Source organism: Oenanthe melanoleuca, chromosome 4 (genome assembly GCF_029582105.1).
Source record: "Oenanthe melanoleuca isolate GR-GAL-2019-014 chromosome 4, OMel1.0, whole genome shotgun sequence".
NCBI lineage: Eukaryota > Metazoa > Chordata > Aves > Passeriformes > Muscicapidae > Oenanthe > Oenanthe melanoleuca.
Window position 1 is genome coordinate 64,521,460 of NC_079337.1, and position 13,384 is coordinate 64,534,843.

A 13,384-nucleotide genomic window follows, 5' to 3' on the forward strand; every position below is an offset into this window, starting at 1 on the left:
GCAACAAGGAGTTTGACTGTGAGGGCTCAGTCCTGTAAATGCTTTAGGTGGCTGGAAGAGAGCAACAGGGGCCTCAGATTTAGGCTGAAAGATGCTGCTGGTTTCTGCTCACAAGAAGTCATAAATACCCCACCAGTTTATCAAGCAAGCAGGAGAGAAGGATGAAATAAATAAGTCCATGGGAAATATGCCCATGCTGGACAGCTGCACTGCCATGAAAGTTCATGTTTTTACACCCAAATGGGTGGCTGACCTCCTGCTGACAGAACAGGCTGTCAACACTCATCCCTTGAAGAAGAGTCTCCTCTTTGCACTTTGGAGAATGAATGGAGATCCCCAGATTACACCCTGCCTCTTCCACACACTGGGGGTCCTGCTTACCCATCACTTCCCTCTTTCAACATCCTCATGGGGGCAATGAATCTTATTCCTGGCCCAAGGAGCACTTGTCAGGGGCTGGGTTGACAGGGGGATGTGTCCCCCTTGGCCATGTTTTTGTGCATGGAATTGTTAATAGCTGAGATGGTGACTAGCACAAGGGCAGAACAGACCTAGAGAGAACTCTTGTGTTTCACAGGTGGAAAAAGACAGCAAAAATGGTAAGTTAGGGCCAAACAGAGGTGAAATTTCTCTCTGCATCATGTCCTATATGCAACAGCAGTCTTACTGAGACTACAGGATCCACTTTCCAGAGGTACATAGGTGCTCTAAGCACAGGGGGAATGACCAGCAGGATGCCAGGAAGGATCTGCACAGGATTTCACACAAATCTCATTGTTTTACATTATAGTTGAGGTCCTTGACTCTAACTTAAACTCTTCCTATGTGATTTTAAAGGATCTGAGCTCAGCTATCACACATTTGGGCCCACTGGCAAATTTTCCCAAGGTGCTACTCAAACCCATAAATGTCTGCCTTCGACTTTCTGGTGCTGGCTGACGTGTACTTTGCTTTTATGCATGCATGTAGCACAATGTGGAGAGGCCAAAGGCACCAGCACCCTCTGAATACCTTCCTGGGTATCTGGAGCTGTCACTGTCCTGAGAAACAGGGGCACTGCCATCCAGGTGAATGGTTGGAACTCCTCGTTCTGGGAATCTGAGCCATCATTTCCATGGAGTATTGTGAAAATAAATGAATTATTTAAAAGTAATTTCCTCCTGCAGATGTTTGTTTGGTCTTCAGAACTATCTTCTGTCTCAGGGATGTGCTACACATAGAGCAGCCATGCAGGGCACAGCTTTCTCCATATCTGCATTAACAAATAACTTCTCTTGGAGGCAAAGTGAGGGCTGCAAGTTTGGTTCCTATCCACTTCTAATTGGGATTATGCTGGCAACTATCAGCCCCATCTTTTGATATTTGGGAGGAAGAAATGGGAAACTGAACAGCAATAGTGGGCTGCTCTTGCATAAACTATTCTGGCAAAATGCCTTTTAATTTCATGTGAGCTGTGCCTGCGAGAAGACGGAAGGATCAAGCTATCATCAAGAAAGATTAGGATTTGGAGCCAGGTTTTGAAAATTGTCTCCTATCTCAGTAATGAATCAGACACCTTAGGTTAAATTCAGCTCCTACTGAATAAGCATTTTCCTTTTTTGTGTTTACCAGGGCCAGGATTTCATCCCCAACTTCAAATATTCCAAAACACTGCTGTGCCTGCAGCTTGGAGCTGGTTACCAATGTTAGATCCTAAAATTGTATCTCATTTATATTATCCTTGGAGGACCTGATTTTGCTCCCCACTATGGGGCTTCCAATGCTGAATTCAAGATGATGGGACTATCCTTTTTTCACTCTGTTGTGTTACAGAATAGTGATATTTTAAAAGTGATTTTTCTTAATTTTTTTTATTTTTGGTAATTCTAGGTTGCAGGCTTGGTTTCATCAACATCAGAAATAGGATCCATTTTCTCTGCCCTGGAAGGAAGATACTCTCAAGGGCTTACTGATATTTGTGTGTTTGACTTTAAGGCAGAAGTTTGTTCCTAATTAATTGAATAAGTGCTTTAATCCCTGGCCTGAGGGCTTCCCATAGAGCATTAGCTGTATTAAGAAGGAAATGGAGTGTAATCCCTTTAATATAAGCACAGGAGAACATGAGAGTTTCACATTTCTGGAAATAGTTTCTTTCCTTGTTCCCTTATTTATTCTAATATTAATTTGCATAAAATGCAGTGAGGACAAAAGGCTTCTCCTCTTTCCTGACACCAGTGCAGAGCTGTCAGCAGCACACAGTCCTTGCCAGAGCATCACTGGGCTCTATTTGCACACTGGTAGTAACAATGTGCTGAGAGAAATAACTCGTGGAATTCAGCTCATTCCAACAGTGCCTGTGAGCACAGATCTGTGACTGGCTCTCCTCCTGGAGCTGAGATCTCATCTCCCTGCCTCATCACCAGCTTTCACTACTATTTGCATCACTGTAGTGGCAGAGAATCTCGTTTCTGAACCAATGGTTGCACTAGGCTCATGTGCAGCTACAGAAATTAGACTCTTAGATGAGATTCAGCTCACCAAACCTGGGTTTCTGGATTTATTTCAGCCCTGACTATGTGCCTGCATTGGTCACATGAATTGTCCTAAATGAGCCAGGAAGTCAGGAAGGATGAGCTCAGAGGGAGATGTCCTCCTTGTGCACACCCAAAATTAGGTAAGATTAGTTTTTTGGTGAAACGCATCCAAACCTGGTCAAAGGCTGGTGATTTTTAAAGACTAAATACTGGTCTGTGTCCCTGGTGTGGTGTTCCTCTCTATTCATGGGGCAGAGGACTCCATTTGGGCATCCCCTGCTGCCTCACCAGAGGAAGAGAATGGCAGCATCTGGAGGGGACAGTTCAGTGTCACCCTCTGAGTCCAAGTGGAGATCCCTGCCTGCCCTAATTCTGCAGTGCTCACCACCCTTCCATGCAGGGAGCTAAGGATGCTGTTTTCCTCTGCTCAGCACACTCACAAATGTCCTTTTCTCCTCAGTTTCCCCACCTTTTGCTCACCTCTTTAGCAGGATTTGGTGGAGGGGAGTTGGGAGAGATCTTAAAGAGCTCACAAAGGGCAGGCTTTGTGCCTCTCCTGGCTGTGTGTCCCCAGCAGGGCTGGCTGTAGCTGAAAACGTGGGTAACAGCTCCCCAGCATGATTGTTGGGTGCCTTTGCCTCCAAGAAACACCACCAACCCCCTGAGGCTCCCCTTCCTCCTCCAGGGTTCTGAAGTTCAGTGGTGTCACAATGGAGTTTTCCCTTGACCCTGGAAACACAGTGACCACACAGGCATTGTTGGATCCCAGCACTGATGTTCCCTGACCCCAGGAGGAGTCACACCTGTTCCTCCTCTGGGTGACTTGGGGGTTGCTGGTGCTGGGATGTCTCCATCTCATCCCTCCTGGGTTCCAACAGGCTGCACCCCCTGACCTGTACGTCCTGCTTGGGTGTATTTTACTTTGCTGAAGCTGGCTGAAATCAGTCACACTCTGCCAATTTGAGTATGTTTGCCCCATCTGAACACCCCTCCTCCTGCCAGTAGCCAGATTCAGGTCTCCATTTCCCTTATCCCTTGAGGTGGGGTGGAGGAGGAGACCTGGGATGCTGGTTTTTAACTGAGTGATTTTTCTGGTCCAGGCTCCCGGCTCAGCATGGAGATAATGAGGGATGCAAAGCCATGGAAGGTGAAGTACACACAGGGCTCTCACCCTCACTGGTGTTTCAGTAGTGGGTTTGCCTGGATCTGCTGGTCTGAGAAGATAATAGGAAGTGATGACTATGGAATTCTGCATCCTGGCCAAAGGCAAACACTGGTCTGGGAAGCCCAGAGGGGAAAAAAGTGAAATGTTAGGGAAAAAAAGGACTGGGAATATAAAATATGTCCTTGCCCAAGGTGGGTGACTGTTAGCAAGGCACACAAAGCCCTCCCTAAGGTGCTGTGTGCTGCTGCAGTGTCCCAAACCACAGGGACAGGGCAGTGCAGCCCTGCCAAGCCATCCTTGTGTGGTGGATGTGTTTGTGTAACCGTGCAGATCACACACCTGCAATCAGAGCTCACCTCCCCCAGCCCTTGCCATGCACTGATGAGTTATCACGTTTAGTGCTTCAGCACAGAAGCAGCTCTGGAGCCAGCCTGAAGGCTCATCTCAGCAGCTTTCCTGGCTCCAGCAGTGCTCCTGGGGCATGCTGAGGGACAAAACACACAGATAGAGCTCTCTGCCTAAAATCCTCCCCCTGCCTCCAGGAATTTGCACTGCAGGGATCTCTGGTGTTAGTGCAGGTGTCACTGGCTTTGTATCCCCTGGCAGAGTTTTCTTCCATAGTTTCTCCAATGGCTTTGCAGAATGAATATTGACATTAGGCAGCTCTTTAAATATGTGATAAGCACATAGCAAATGTTACTGAAATAGAAGATGGAAGCATGTGCTGATTTAACCTGAGTGACACTGGACCTCAGCAGCTGATCAAAGTATTTCGGCAGCTCTGTATTAGTGCTCTGCCTGGGGCCATTTGGGCACTCAGAGGAGGTTTTAGGAAAGCAGGAGGAAGGTGTTTGTTGCAAGAGAAATCCTGGGACAAGAAGAGCCCAAGAAACCATTGCCAAAAGAGTGTAGGACCTTCCCAGCCACCCTGCTTGGGGCTTAACTGAGCAAGGAATCGCGCTGCTGGACTGGCCCTGGGTGGCCCAGAGGAGCAGCTCATCCTCTCCTGAGCTGTGAGGGAGCATTTTGGGTTTGTATATTTGAAGGATTCCCCCGAGGCTTAGTGGCTCCTGTGTTTGCCTCCTGTCCCTCGCAGCTGCCCCCCGCCCTGGACCAGTACAAGAGCACGTATCGGAAGGATTTCGGCTGGCACGAAGATTACCACTCCCCCATCCAGGCACACGTCCCGGTACCGTGCTCTTCTCCTGCCTTATATCCCCATCCCCATCACATCCCATCCCCATCCCCATCCCCATCCCCATGCCAGCCCCATCCCCATCCCCATGCCCGTCCCCATGCCTGTCCCCATCCCCGTCCCCATCCCATCCCATCCCATCCCATCCCATCCCATCCCCATCCCATCCCATCCCATCCCATCCCATCCCATCCCATCCCATCCCATCCCATCCCCATCCCCATCCCCTCGGCCCGGCTGGGGGCACAGGGGTGGGTTCTGCTGTCCTGCCCGGTCGCCACCAGCAGCTCCCAGCTCGCCCGCACGCCCCCGGCTTGTGCCCCCATCCCTCCTGCAGAAATCCCCGCGAGGCTGCAGGTGGGGAGCGATGCTAATTACGCTCATTAAGTCAGGGCACTAACGAGTGCTCGCTGAAGCCGTGCCAGAGCCTTGGTCCCCGCTGCCGTGGGGCTGGTGGGCGATCAGGATCGGACCCATCCCGGGACTGTGCTCGGGGTGGAGACGGCTCCGTGCCCTGACACGGGCTTGGGAAGACTTCTGCGGGGAAGCTGGGGTTGTTGGTTTTTTTTCTTTTTTTTTTTTTTTTTTTTTTTTTCCTAATCTCCTTGCAGTGCGAGCGACCCCCTGAGCTATTTAATCTGATTTGCCTCGCTCCGGCTGCCCTGGTTTAATTGCTTGTGGCAGCGCGGTGGGGACAGCTGCGGTTTGCGCTGGGCCACTGCGGAGAGGTGGCGGGGGCAAGCTCGGAGTGCTTGGGGCTCGCTCGCTCCCGGGAGAGGGGAAAAAGCTGGGGCTGGGGAGGAAAAGGGGAGGGCAACAGCAGAGAAATCATCGTGTGAGGGTGCCAGGCAGAGCAGAGAGGCTGCCTGGGGACAGCTCTGCCGGATGAGGAGAGAGTGGCCTCCTCTCCTCTCCCTCTCCCTCTCCCTCTCCCTCTCCCTCTCCCTCTCCCTCTCCTCATCGCTGCTCTCCTCATCGCTGCTCTCCTGCTGTTCTCCAGGGCTTCCCAGGCAGCCCCAGCCTTAGGTGGCTGCTCTGCTTCCAGGAGCCAGGCTGGTAGGACAGGGTTCAACCCCTGCCTGCTGGAGAGCAGTTTCTGAGCAGTGCATCTCAGTTTCTTTTTCTTTCCTCCTTTTCCTTTATTTATTTCATTAAAATTTTACTTTTGGAAGGCTGCACGCTTCCTGTGGGGATGCTGGTGTTGCTTGGGAGATAGGAAGGAAGGAGGCTGTGTCTGATTCTCTTGGGTTGCAGCTGCCTTTGGCTCTTTATTAATTCCCAAAGCCTGCCAAAGAAAACTGTCCCACTGTGTAGAGTGGTGATGAGGTACTTGGGAGGCCCAGGTTTCCCTCTTGGCCTTGATAGGATTTGTCCTTGTTTAAGAGGTTAAACCAACTGTGATGTTTTCATCTATGAAATTTTGGGCACTATCCCACTCCCAAGGGGAAGAGGAACTCCTTGGGTTAAGGAAGAAAGCACTGGCTGGCAAATCATCACCACCAGGGTCTCCTGGAAGCCCTTGTCCCTCTGGAGATGCCTCAGGAGAAGCTCTGACCATCCTCAGAGGGGGAAGCCCCCAGACACTGGAAATTCCTGTAGTTCTGCAGCCTCCACCTGCCCTGCTGTCAGCCTGGCAAAGGAAAAATGTTAGAGGGTTGCCCTGGGAGTTCGAGGGACAAACAGAAACTCTCAGAGATCCAAAACAACAACAGACAAACCAAGAGGATGGTCCTTGCTGGCTCAGCAGCCTGGAGGAGCTCACAGCAGGAGAATCCCTTTCTGAGCCCCTAAAAAGCATCTGGAGCTGCAGTGTGCAGCTGGAGAGGCCGGAGGCAGCAGCCACAGCAGAATCCTCTTTCCCTGGCATGAACCCTGGAGCCATTCCCTCTCCCAGTGCTTTGGCCACGGCTCCCTCCCTCCCTCCCACTGCCCACCCAGGGCCCTGCAGAGTCCCAGGCTGTGAGAGGGGCAGACAGAGAGAGCTGGGATGGTTGCTGTACTTCAGTGAAAGCCACAGAGCTGCTCTGTGGCTGCTGCATCCCCAGGGATGCTGACCCCAGCCAAGCCCAGGCTTTGCTGTGGGTGGGTGTTTGACGATGCTTTAGCAGCTGCCCTCCTCAGCTGCAGCCTCTCCATTCACAGGGGACTTTTTCCTGCAGAAACCTTCGTACCCTGCTGTGGCCCAGCTGCCCAGGTGCTACCTGCCAGGCTGCTGGCCCTCCGGCCTGGCATCGGGACGGGCGGGGAAACTGGAGATCCTGGCGGAGCCCGTGCACGACCTGTCCTGCTGCCCGCCCCTTCCAGCTCCTGCTCTGCCACCTGAGACCGAGGGTAACCCCTGGTGCTGCCTGCAGGGCCTTTGCCAGCCCAGCCCCTGCTCGGTGCTGCTGGACACTCGTGGGTGGCAGCGGCCTGATGGTGCTGGGCTGGGCCTGGCGAGGGCTCACACAGGGACACAGCAGCTGTCACCACCAACACGCAGCCCCAGGCCAGCTCAGGGCACGGGTGTAGGGAGCTGGGGTTTTAGAAACGTCTTGGTGCATTAAGAGCCACTTCTAGAGAGGGTTTTATCTTCACAGCTCTGTTGGGATAGAGGGGGATGCAGACAGCCCCATGTTGCAGAAGTGCAGGGAGAGAAGAGGGCTCTGGTTGGGTGTGAGGGGTTTGGGTGGTTCAAATGCCTTCTGCTAAGGTACCTGACTGACAACAAATGCAGCAAGAGGGATGGCAGCCAGCCCTCAGCCACACCATGTAACAGCTGCTTGCATGGATTAAGGTGCTCATGGAAGTCAGGAATACAAAAGGATTGGTCACCAATCACTCAGCCATGCTCAACCATCCTAAAGCAGTGGGGATTTTTTCTCTGAGCTGCTGCTTGAGAGTGAAGAGGGTGTCCTTGCTCAGCAGTGCTCCAGAAGCAAACAGCAGACACAGCCAGGGATGTCCTCTCTGTTCCCTGAGCTGATCTCTCCCAGTGTGGGATGCCTGTGTCTGGATCCTTTCATGATCAGAGGGAAGCAGAGACACAGCCTTCTCCTGTAGCTTAGTGCCACCTGACAATGAGGTGGAGTGAGCCCTGGCAGGGTTTGTCTCTCCACTCAACAGAAGGAGACTCTGGACAAGCAGCTCAGACAGACATGTCTCCATGTGGGCTCCACTTACATCTGAGGGATTCAAAAATCACCTGAAGCAGTCTCATGCTAATGACAAAAGTCCTGTGGGCTTTTCCCTTGCTGCTCTGCCCCTGTGTATCCCAGCAGTGCAGTTTTTCTCCCTCTCACACACAGACCTGCTGCAGAGGGTCTCCCTTTAGCACTGCAGGGCAATGTGGAGACAGCAGGCTCCTTCCACCTGCTTTGCACCAACATAAACCCTTCCCCTGCTTGTGTCATGAACCACCAAAGCTGATGCAGCTCAGCAAAGCTCTGCTGAAGTGACTGGGTCTGCCCTGAAATTTGCTAACTGGCACTCCAACTTACCCTATCCAAAGGGCAGGATTTGGGTGAGTAATTGAGGGTGATTCCTGACTAATTCACCTTCTTCTCCTCCCATGTCTCAGGGATGTTGGCACTGAGGGAACTGCCAACTTCAGACTTGCTCACCTACCAGCAATATGCCCAGGATTTGTACCGTGAAAGGATGTACACTGCTGAACAAAACAAAGACCACAACCTGAGATCATCTGTTTTAACGCCAGGTCAGTGGATGAAAGCTGTGGCAGCTGCCCCATGAGAATGACTGGTGGCCTTCAGCCTGGTTTTGTTTTTGATATAATTCCAGAAGAGACTGAGGAGGGGGGAGTGAGAGTGACACAGGAAGGGTCCACAGATCCCCTGTAACCATCTGCCCATCAGTGGGGAGAAGCAGGGCAGAGAAAAACAGTTATGTTCTAGAAGAGGTTGGAGTGTTGTAAATTCTGTTTCTTTCACCCCCATTTCCAGACAGCTCATGCCATGGACCACTGCCCTGCTTGATGTGGTTTCCCTAGAAATAATGTCATAAGACAGGAGCTGTTGCTGGGTGCCATTAACAGCCTGACAAGGCCATGCATGTGAGACACCTGTAGCCTCAGCCTCAGTGAAAACAACAGAAATACTTTACCAATGACCCATTATAGGAATGTGTCATTTTTAAAATACCCAGAAAATCTGTCTACAATGGGCAGCTCTTCTTTGTGTGTCCTCCCTTCATGCTAATGCCCAGTGAGATCTGCTTGATCAGAAGGACACAGACCAAGCTGTTAACACACAGATAAGACATCTCTGGAGAGTCAGATGGGAGATGGTACCTCTTCAAACCAGCTCCCACAGGGATTTTTGGGGAAGATATCACAGCAGATGTGATGGTCCTCAATTAGGGGTTAAGTGAGCCATGAACCTCTTCCTTGGTTTGGTCTCTGATGAGTGGCAGGATGGAAAAGAAAGTAGTGTGGGAAAACTTATACCAGGTGACAAGTCAGTATCCTGACAGGAAGATCACAAGATACCATTTCCAGGTTTGCTTTGTGTGGCTTCCCTCACACAGGCTATAGAAAATAAGGGCTGAATAATCTCATCTGAGTGACCTTATCTACACCAGGGAAGCAATTCCTGCATTTTGCCTTGGTTAATCCCTTCATCATGGGAACTCCCACAGGAGTGCTGGAGGCACAAACAGCTGATGGAGCTCAGGGGAAGGGGGAATACTCAGGAATATAGGAAATAGAGATTAAAAAAAATCTTTAAATTATTTGGACTCTCTTTCACTAGACTCCTCTGACCTTGAGTGGAAAAGTATCTACAAGCAAGATTACCAGCGCCAGAAAATAATGCCTGTTGAGCTCTACACAGAGGCGTTAAGGCCTTCTCCCGTTTTCCCAGAGGAAAATCGCTTCAATGAGTAAGGGAGGAGTGGGATGGGGAGGAGAGGGTGGCTGCTGGCAGTGGGGCACAGGGTAGGAGTGGGTCAGGGAGGCTCTGGAGCTGCTTGGAATTGGAAGGTGTTTCTAAAGTATATTTCTCCTTGTCCATGCTGTGCAATGAGCCCAAAGAAATTCCCTTGGGGACAAATCCACTCCCAAAACCTGATCAGCCTTTCCTTGAAAAGTTTTGCAGAGGGGTTGATAGGAGTGGGGAGACAGCTTCTGGGACAGCCTCATCCCTGTGGAGAGAAGATCCCCATGGGGCTGGGCAGGAGGCATGTCTCATCATTTCCATGCCCAGGCTTCCCCTGGGACAGGGCTCTCTCCAATCAAACAGGGCAGGGGCTGTTTGCAACGTGACTCATCTGCACACTATGAACCAAACAGGCATAAACTGCTCCTGAGCCCTCATTTCTCTCTGGAAAGCTGATTCCTCTCTGCTGCCTCATGCCCCCCACCTTCCCCTAACACACATATTTCAGCTCTGCACTGCAGATTTTAATCTGTGATCCTGGAGATATGTGTGGGGTGGAGACTGTGCCTGTGTAATGGTTGGTCCAGGTGGGAGATGGATCCTGATGGCAGCTCTGTGTTGCAGCATCTGCCCTGCTCCTGATGGAGACAGGCTGCTCCCCCTCTGCCCCATCCCATCTGGAGGTGCTTTTGTTTGCTCTGTGCAGATTCCTGGCTGGGTGGTTGAGCTCTGCAGAATGGAAGCAGGTGCTGGTGCACGGAGGACGGGGTGGAGGTGCTCTCCTCATCCCCTTCTGTGTGCTGTGTGCAGGAGCCGCTGGGTTACTGAGTATGCAGACAGCTACAGCATGCTCCTGAAGAGGCTGGACTGGTCCTCTCCCATCTCTGGCCAGTGGCTGCCCTTTGGGAAGGATGCACGATGGACGCCGCGCTGGAGAGTGTCCGCTCGCTGAGTGCTGCTGAAACGGTCAGCATCATCCTTTTTGGCTCTGGGAGATGGGATTTCAGGGAAATCCCAGTAGGAAAAAGTATAAACAGTTGTGGGAGCTGGTACAAACTACCATGAGACCTGAGAGTTTGGCTGCTGGAATGAGTAGCAGCATTTGTCCCAGCTCAGGGCAGGAGGGTTGGGCAGGATGACCTTCACAGGTCCCTTCCAACCAAAACCATTCTATGATTCTGTGATTTCTGGGCCCCTAGAAAGGGATTTTCCAACCAGATCTAATTAGGAGAATATTTTTTACTGTGTGTGTGGTCAGACACTGTCTGGAGACTGGCAGGGTGGGGGAGTGGCACGGGGATGTTCACTGGGTGGCAATGCTGGGTCTGAGGAGCCTCATCTGGGCTCCAGGACACCTACATTACTCCACATTTTTCTGATTTCTTTTAGGATATGTCACCTATGTTGTTCTACAATTACAGCTCTTTGGCCCTCCAAGCTGCCTGTGTGATATTGATCACCTGAGACAATAAAAAAAGCCTTGGAAACCTCATCTCTACCAAACTCATCACCATGTCTGTAGATGTGAAATGTTTGGCAAAGACCTCTTTAAGTGCAAATTATGATTAAAATCTCCCAGGAGATTTTGGGGGGACAGTGGAGGCTACAGAGCTAAAATCACTGGGGCAGTTTCAATTTATGTACTTTAAAGAAAACTTGCTGATAAAACTGTGGCTCTCAGCAAGAAGTAGTGTGTGTTAAACAGTATTGTTTGTGTTAATTTACTCTCTAAAACCTGGTGCACTTACAGGGAGGGAAATATCCATGTGATCCAGGACAGCTGAGTACCAGCCTTGCAGAGATCCTTCCCCTCTTTTACATTTAGTAACTTATTCCAGGTTTTCAATTGCAGCTAATGCTGGGTAAATGGGAATTGAGTTTTCTGTTTCTGGAAGGATCAAGGCTGCTCCCAGCCTGAAGATGGCAATGGAGAGCTGCTGAACCCAGACTGGAAAGGGCTGGCAGCTCTTCTGCTGTGGCTTTAGTGATCTGAATGGATCTTCTAAACTGATGCCAAAATGATCCCAGAGTAGGTGGTGTAGAGAAACCTCTCCCTGAGTCCTAGAAGGTATTCCTTTCAAAGGACATCCTTGCAGTATTGAGGGATAAGCAAGACATCTTTATCAGCTAAAGTGTCAAAAATAATGAGAACAAATAACTTATTTTACAGTGATATCAGCTATCCCCAGACCTGTTGCTGACAGCAGCACACTGGTCCCTGCCCCAAGGAGTTCATCATCTGAGCTCTGCAGGATTTAGCAGAATGATGTCTGGCAGGCCAAGCTCCAAGAGGATGATACAGGGAATTAGGATGGGCTAGAGTCTCTCAAAGCTGCTCTGGTGTGGCACTGCTGACCACAGCTCATGCAATATTTGGGATTCCCACTGTAACTGAATGTAGCAGACCAGTGGCAATTTTGGAGAGCAGAAACAATGAAACTACTTTTAACTTAAAAAATAGGGAAAAATACTTGCTTACATCAGAGAGGAGACAGAGTTTGGCTTCTTTGAGGAAAGAAGAGACCATGAAAATTGAGATGTTCTTAAGGGAAATATGTGCTTTTACACCCCTTAAAATTAACCCCATGGCCTTACTGATAATTTTCTCTTATGGAAAAAGCATCATTTTCCTGTCTCCCCATGCTGGAGTTGGGCTCCCCAAACTGATTTCCACATTGCTCTGCTGTGCCTTGCTGCACTGCGTCTAGGTGAGTTCTCAGAGTGCATATACAATGTAATATCACTAGGAAAAAACATATTGCTAAATTCTAATCACAACCACAGTGGAAAAACATGCCTGGCTAAGAATCTTGGGTTTGTGCTACACCCTGTCAGGACCACTAATGAGGGTATTCAATCAGGTAGATGGATGCTGGGTTTGCTAAAGGGGTCCTTAAGTTTGTGCCAGGGAGAAGGAAGGAAGCTGCTGATGTTGGGGATAAATGTCTTTACTGGTTTTTCTGGCAGCATCCTTGCTCAGGTTCTTCCCAGATTTGGAGACCAGGCTTAGAGATGCAGCTTTTGAAACCTGCACTCACAGTTCAGCCCCCACCCAGGATCCAGCCTGTTGCATCCCCACCTCCTACCATTTCTCCTCCCAAAATTTCCTTCCAAACTTTTGTTTCTCCATCCCTCTTTGCCCCTTCCAAATACAGGACTGTGTGTGATGGCAGTGATTGCTGTTAGGGATTTTCCCCCATCCCAACACCCTGGGAATGGGAATTGTGATACTCCCAAGGCAGATCAAACACACCAAAAGGCTCTGACACCTCCCCAGGAGTCACTGCTGTGTGCAGAGGACATTCAGGCTGTGTGCAAATACATCCAGATGGCACAAGGGAGCAGACACAGAATCAGGTTTTCATTTTCAAATTGCACCCAGCAATGCTCTGGCTTTTCAGTGGATGGATCCTGTTCATGTGAGCGACACACTGAAGAGCACTGGGGTCAAAAAGAGGTGAGAATCTCTAGATAATGCTGGCTTTACCTCAACACCATCCATTTTCAGTCCTTGTTCTGCAACACCAAGGTGACACCAGCCATCAGCTCAACAGGGTTCAAGAAGGGATGCAACCAGGTTTTACTGCAGTAACAAAGCCCAAGAGAAAACCCCTGAAACAACACAGAGAAACAAGCC

The 13,384-nt window shown here is 50.2% G+C and overlaps 1 protein-coding gene across 4 annotated transcripts; it reads left to right on the forward strand.

Annotated features, from left to right (window-relative positions):
• The first annotated feature begins 3,252 nt into the window (after nt 1-3,252).
• Nucleotides 3,253-11,429, forward strand: LOC130252212 (uncharacterized). 4 transcript variants are annotated; one of them, XM_056489566.1, is made up of 8 exons: nt 3,253-3,477; nt 3,614-3,660; nt 4,775-4,867; nt 7,033-7,204; nt 8,433-8,570; nt 9,622-9,751; nt 10,558-10,713; nt 11,137-11,429. In XM_056489566.1, exons 2-7 carry the CDS (start codon nt 3,628-3,630, stop codon nt 10,697-10,699), a joined length of 708 nt encoding a protein of 235 aa, XP_056345541.1. In that variant the 5' UTR covers nt 3,253-3,477; nt 3,614-3,627; the 3' UTR covers nt 10,700-10,713; nt 11,137-11,429. The 4 variants fall into 4 exon arrangements, with proteins under 4 accessions (XP_056345541.1, XP_056345542.1, XP_056345544.1 ...); XM_056489567.1 differs by having other exon boundaries at nt 3,264-3,408; XM_056489569.1 differs by having other exon boundaries at nt 3,281-3,408; nt 11,169-11,429.
• The last annotated feature ends 1,955 nt before the right edge of the window (nt 11,430-13,384 follow it).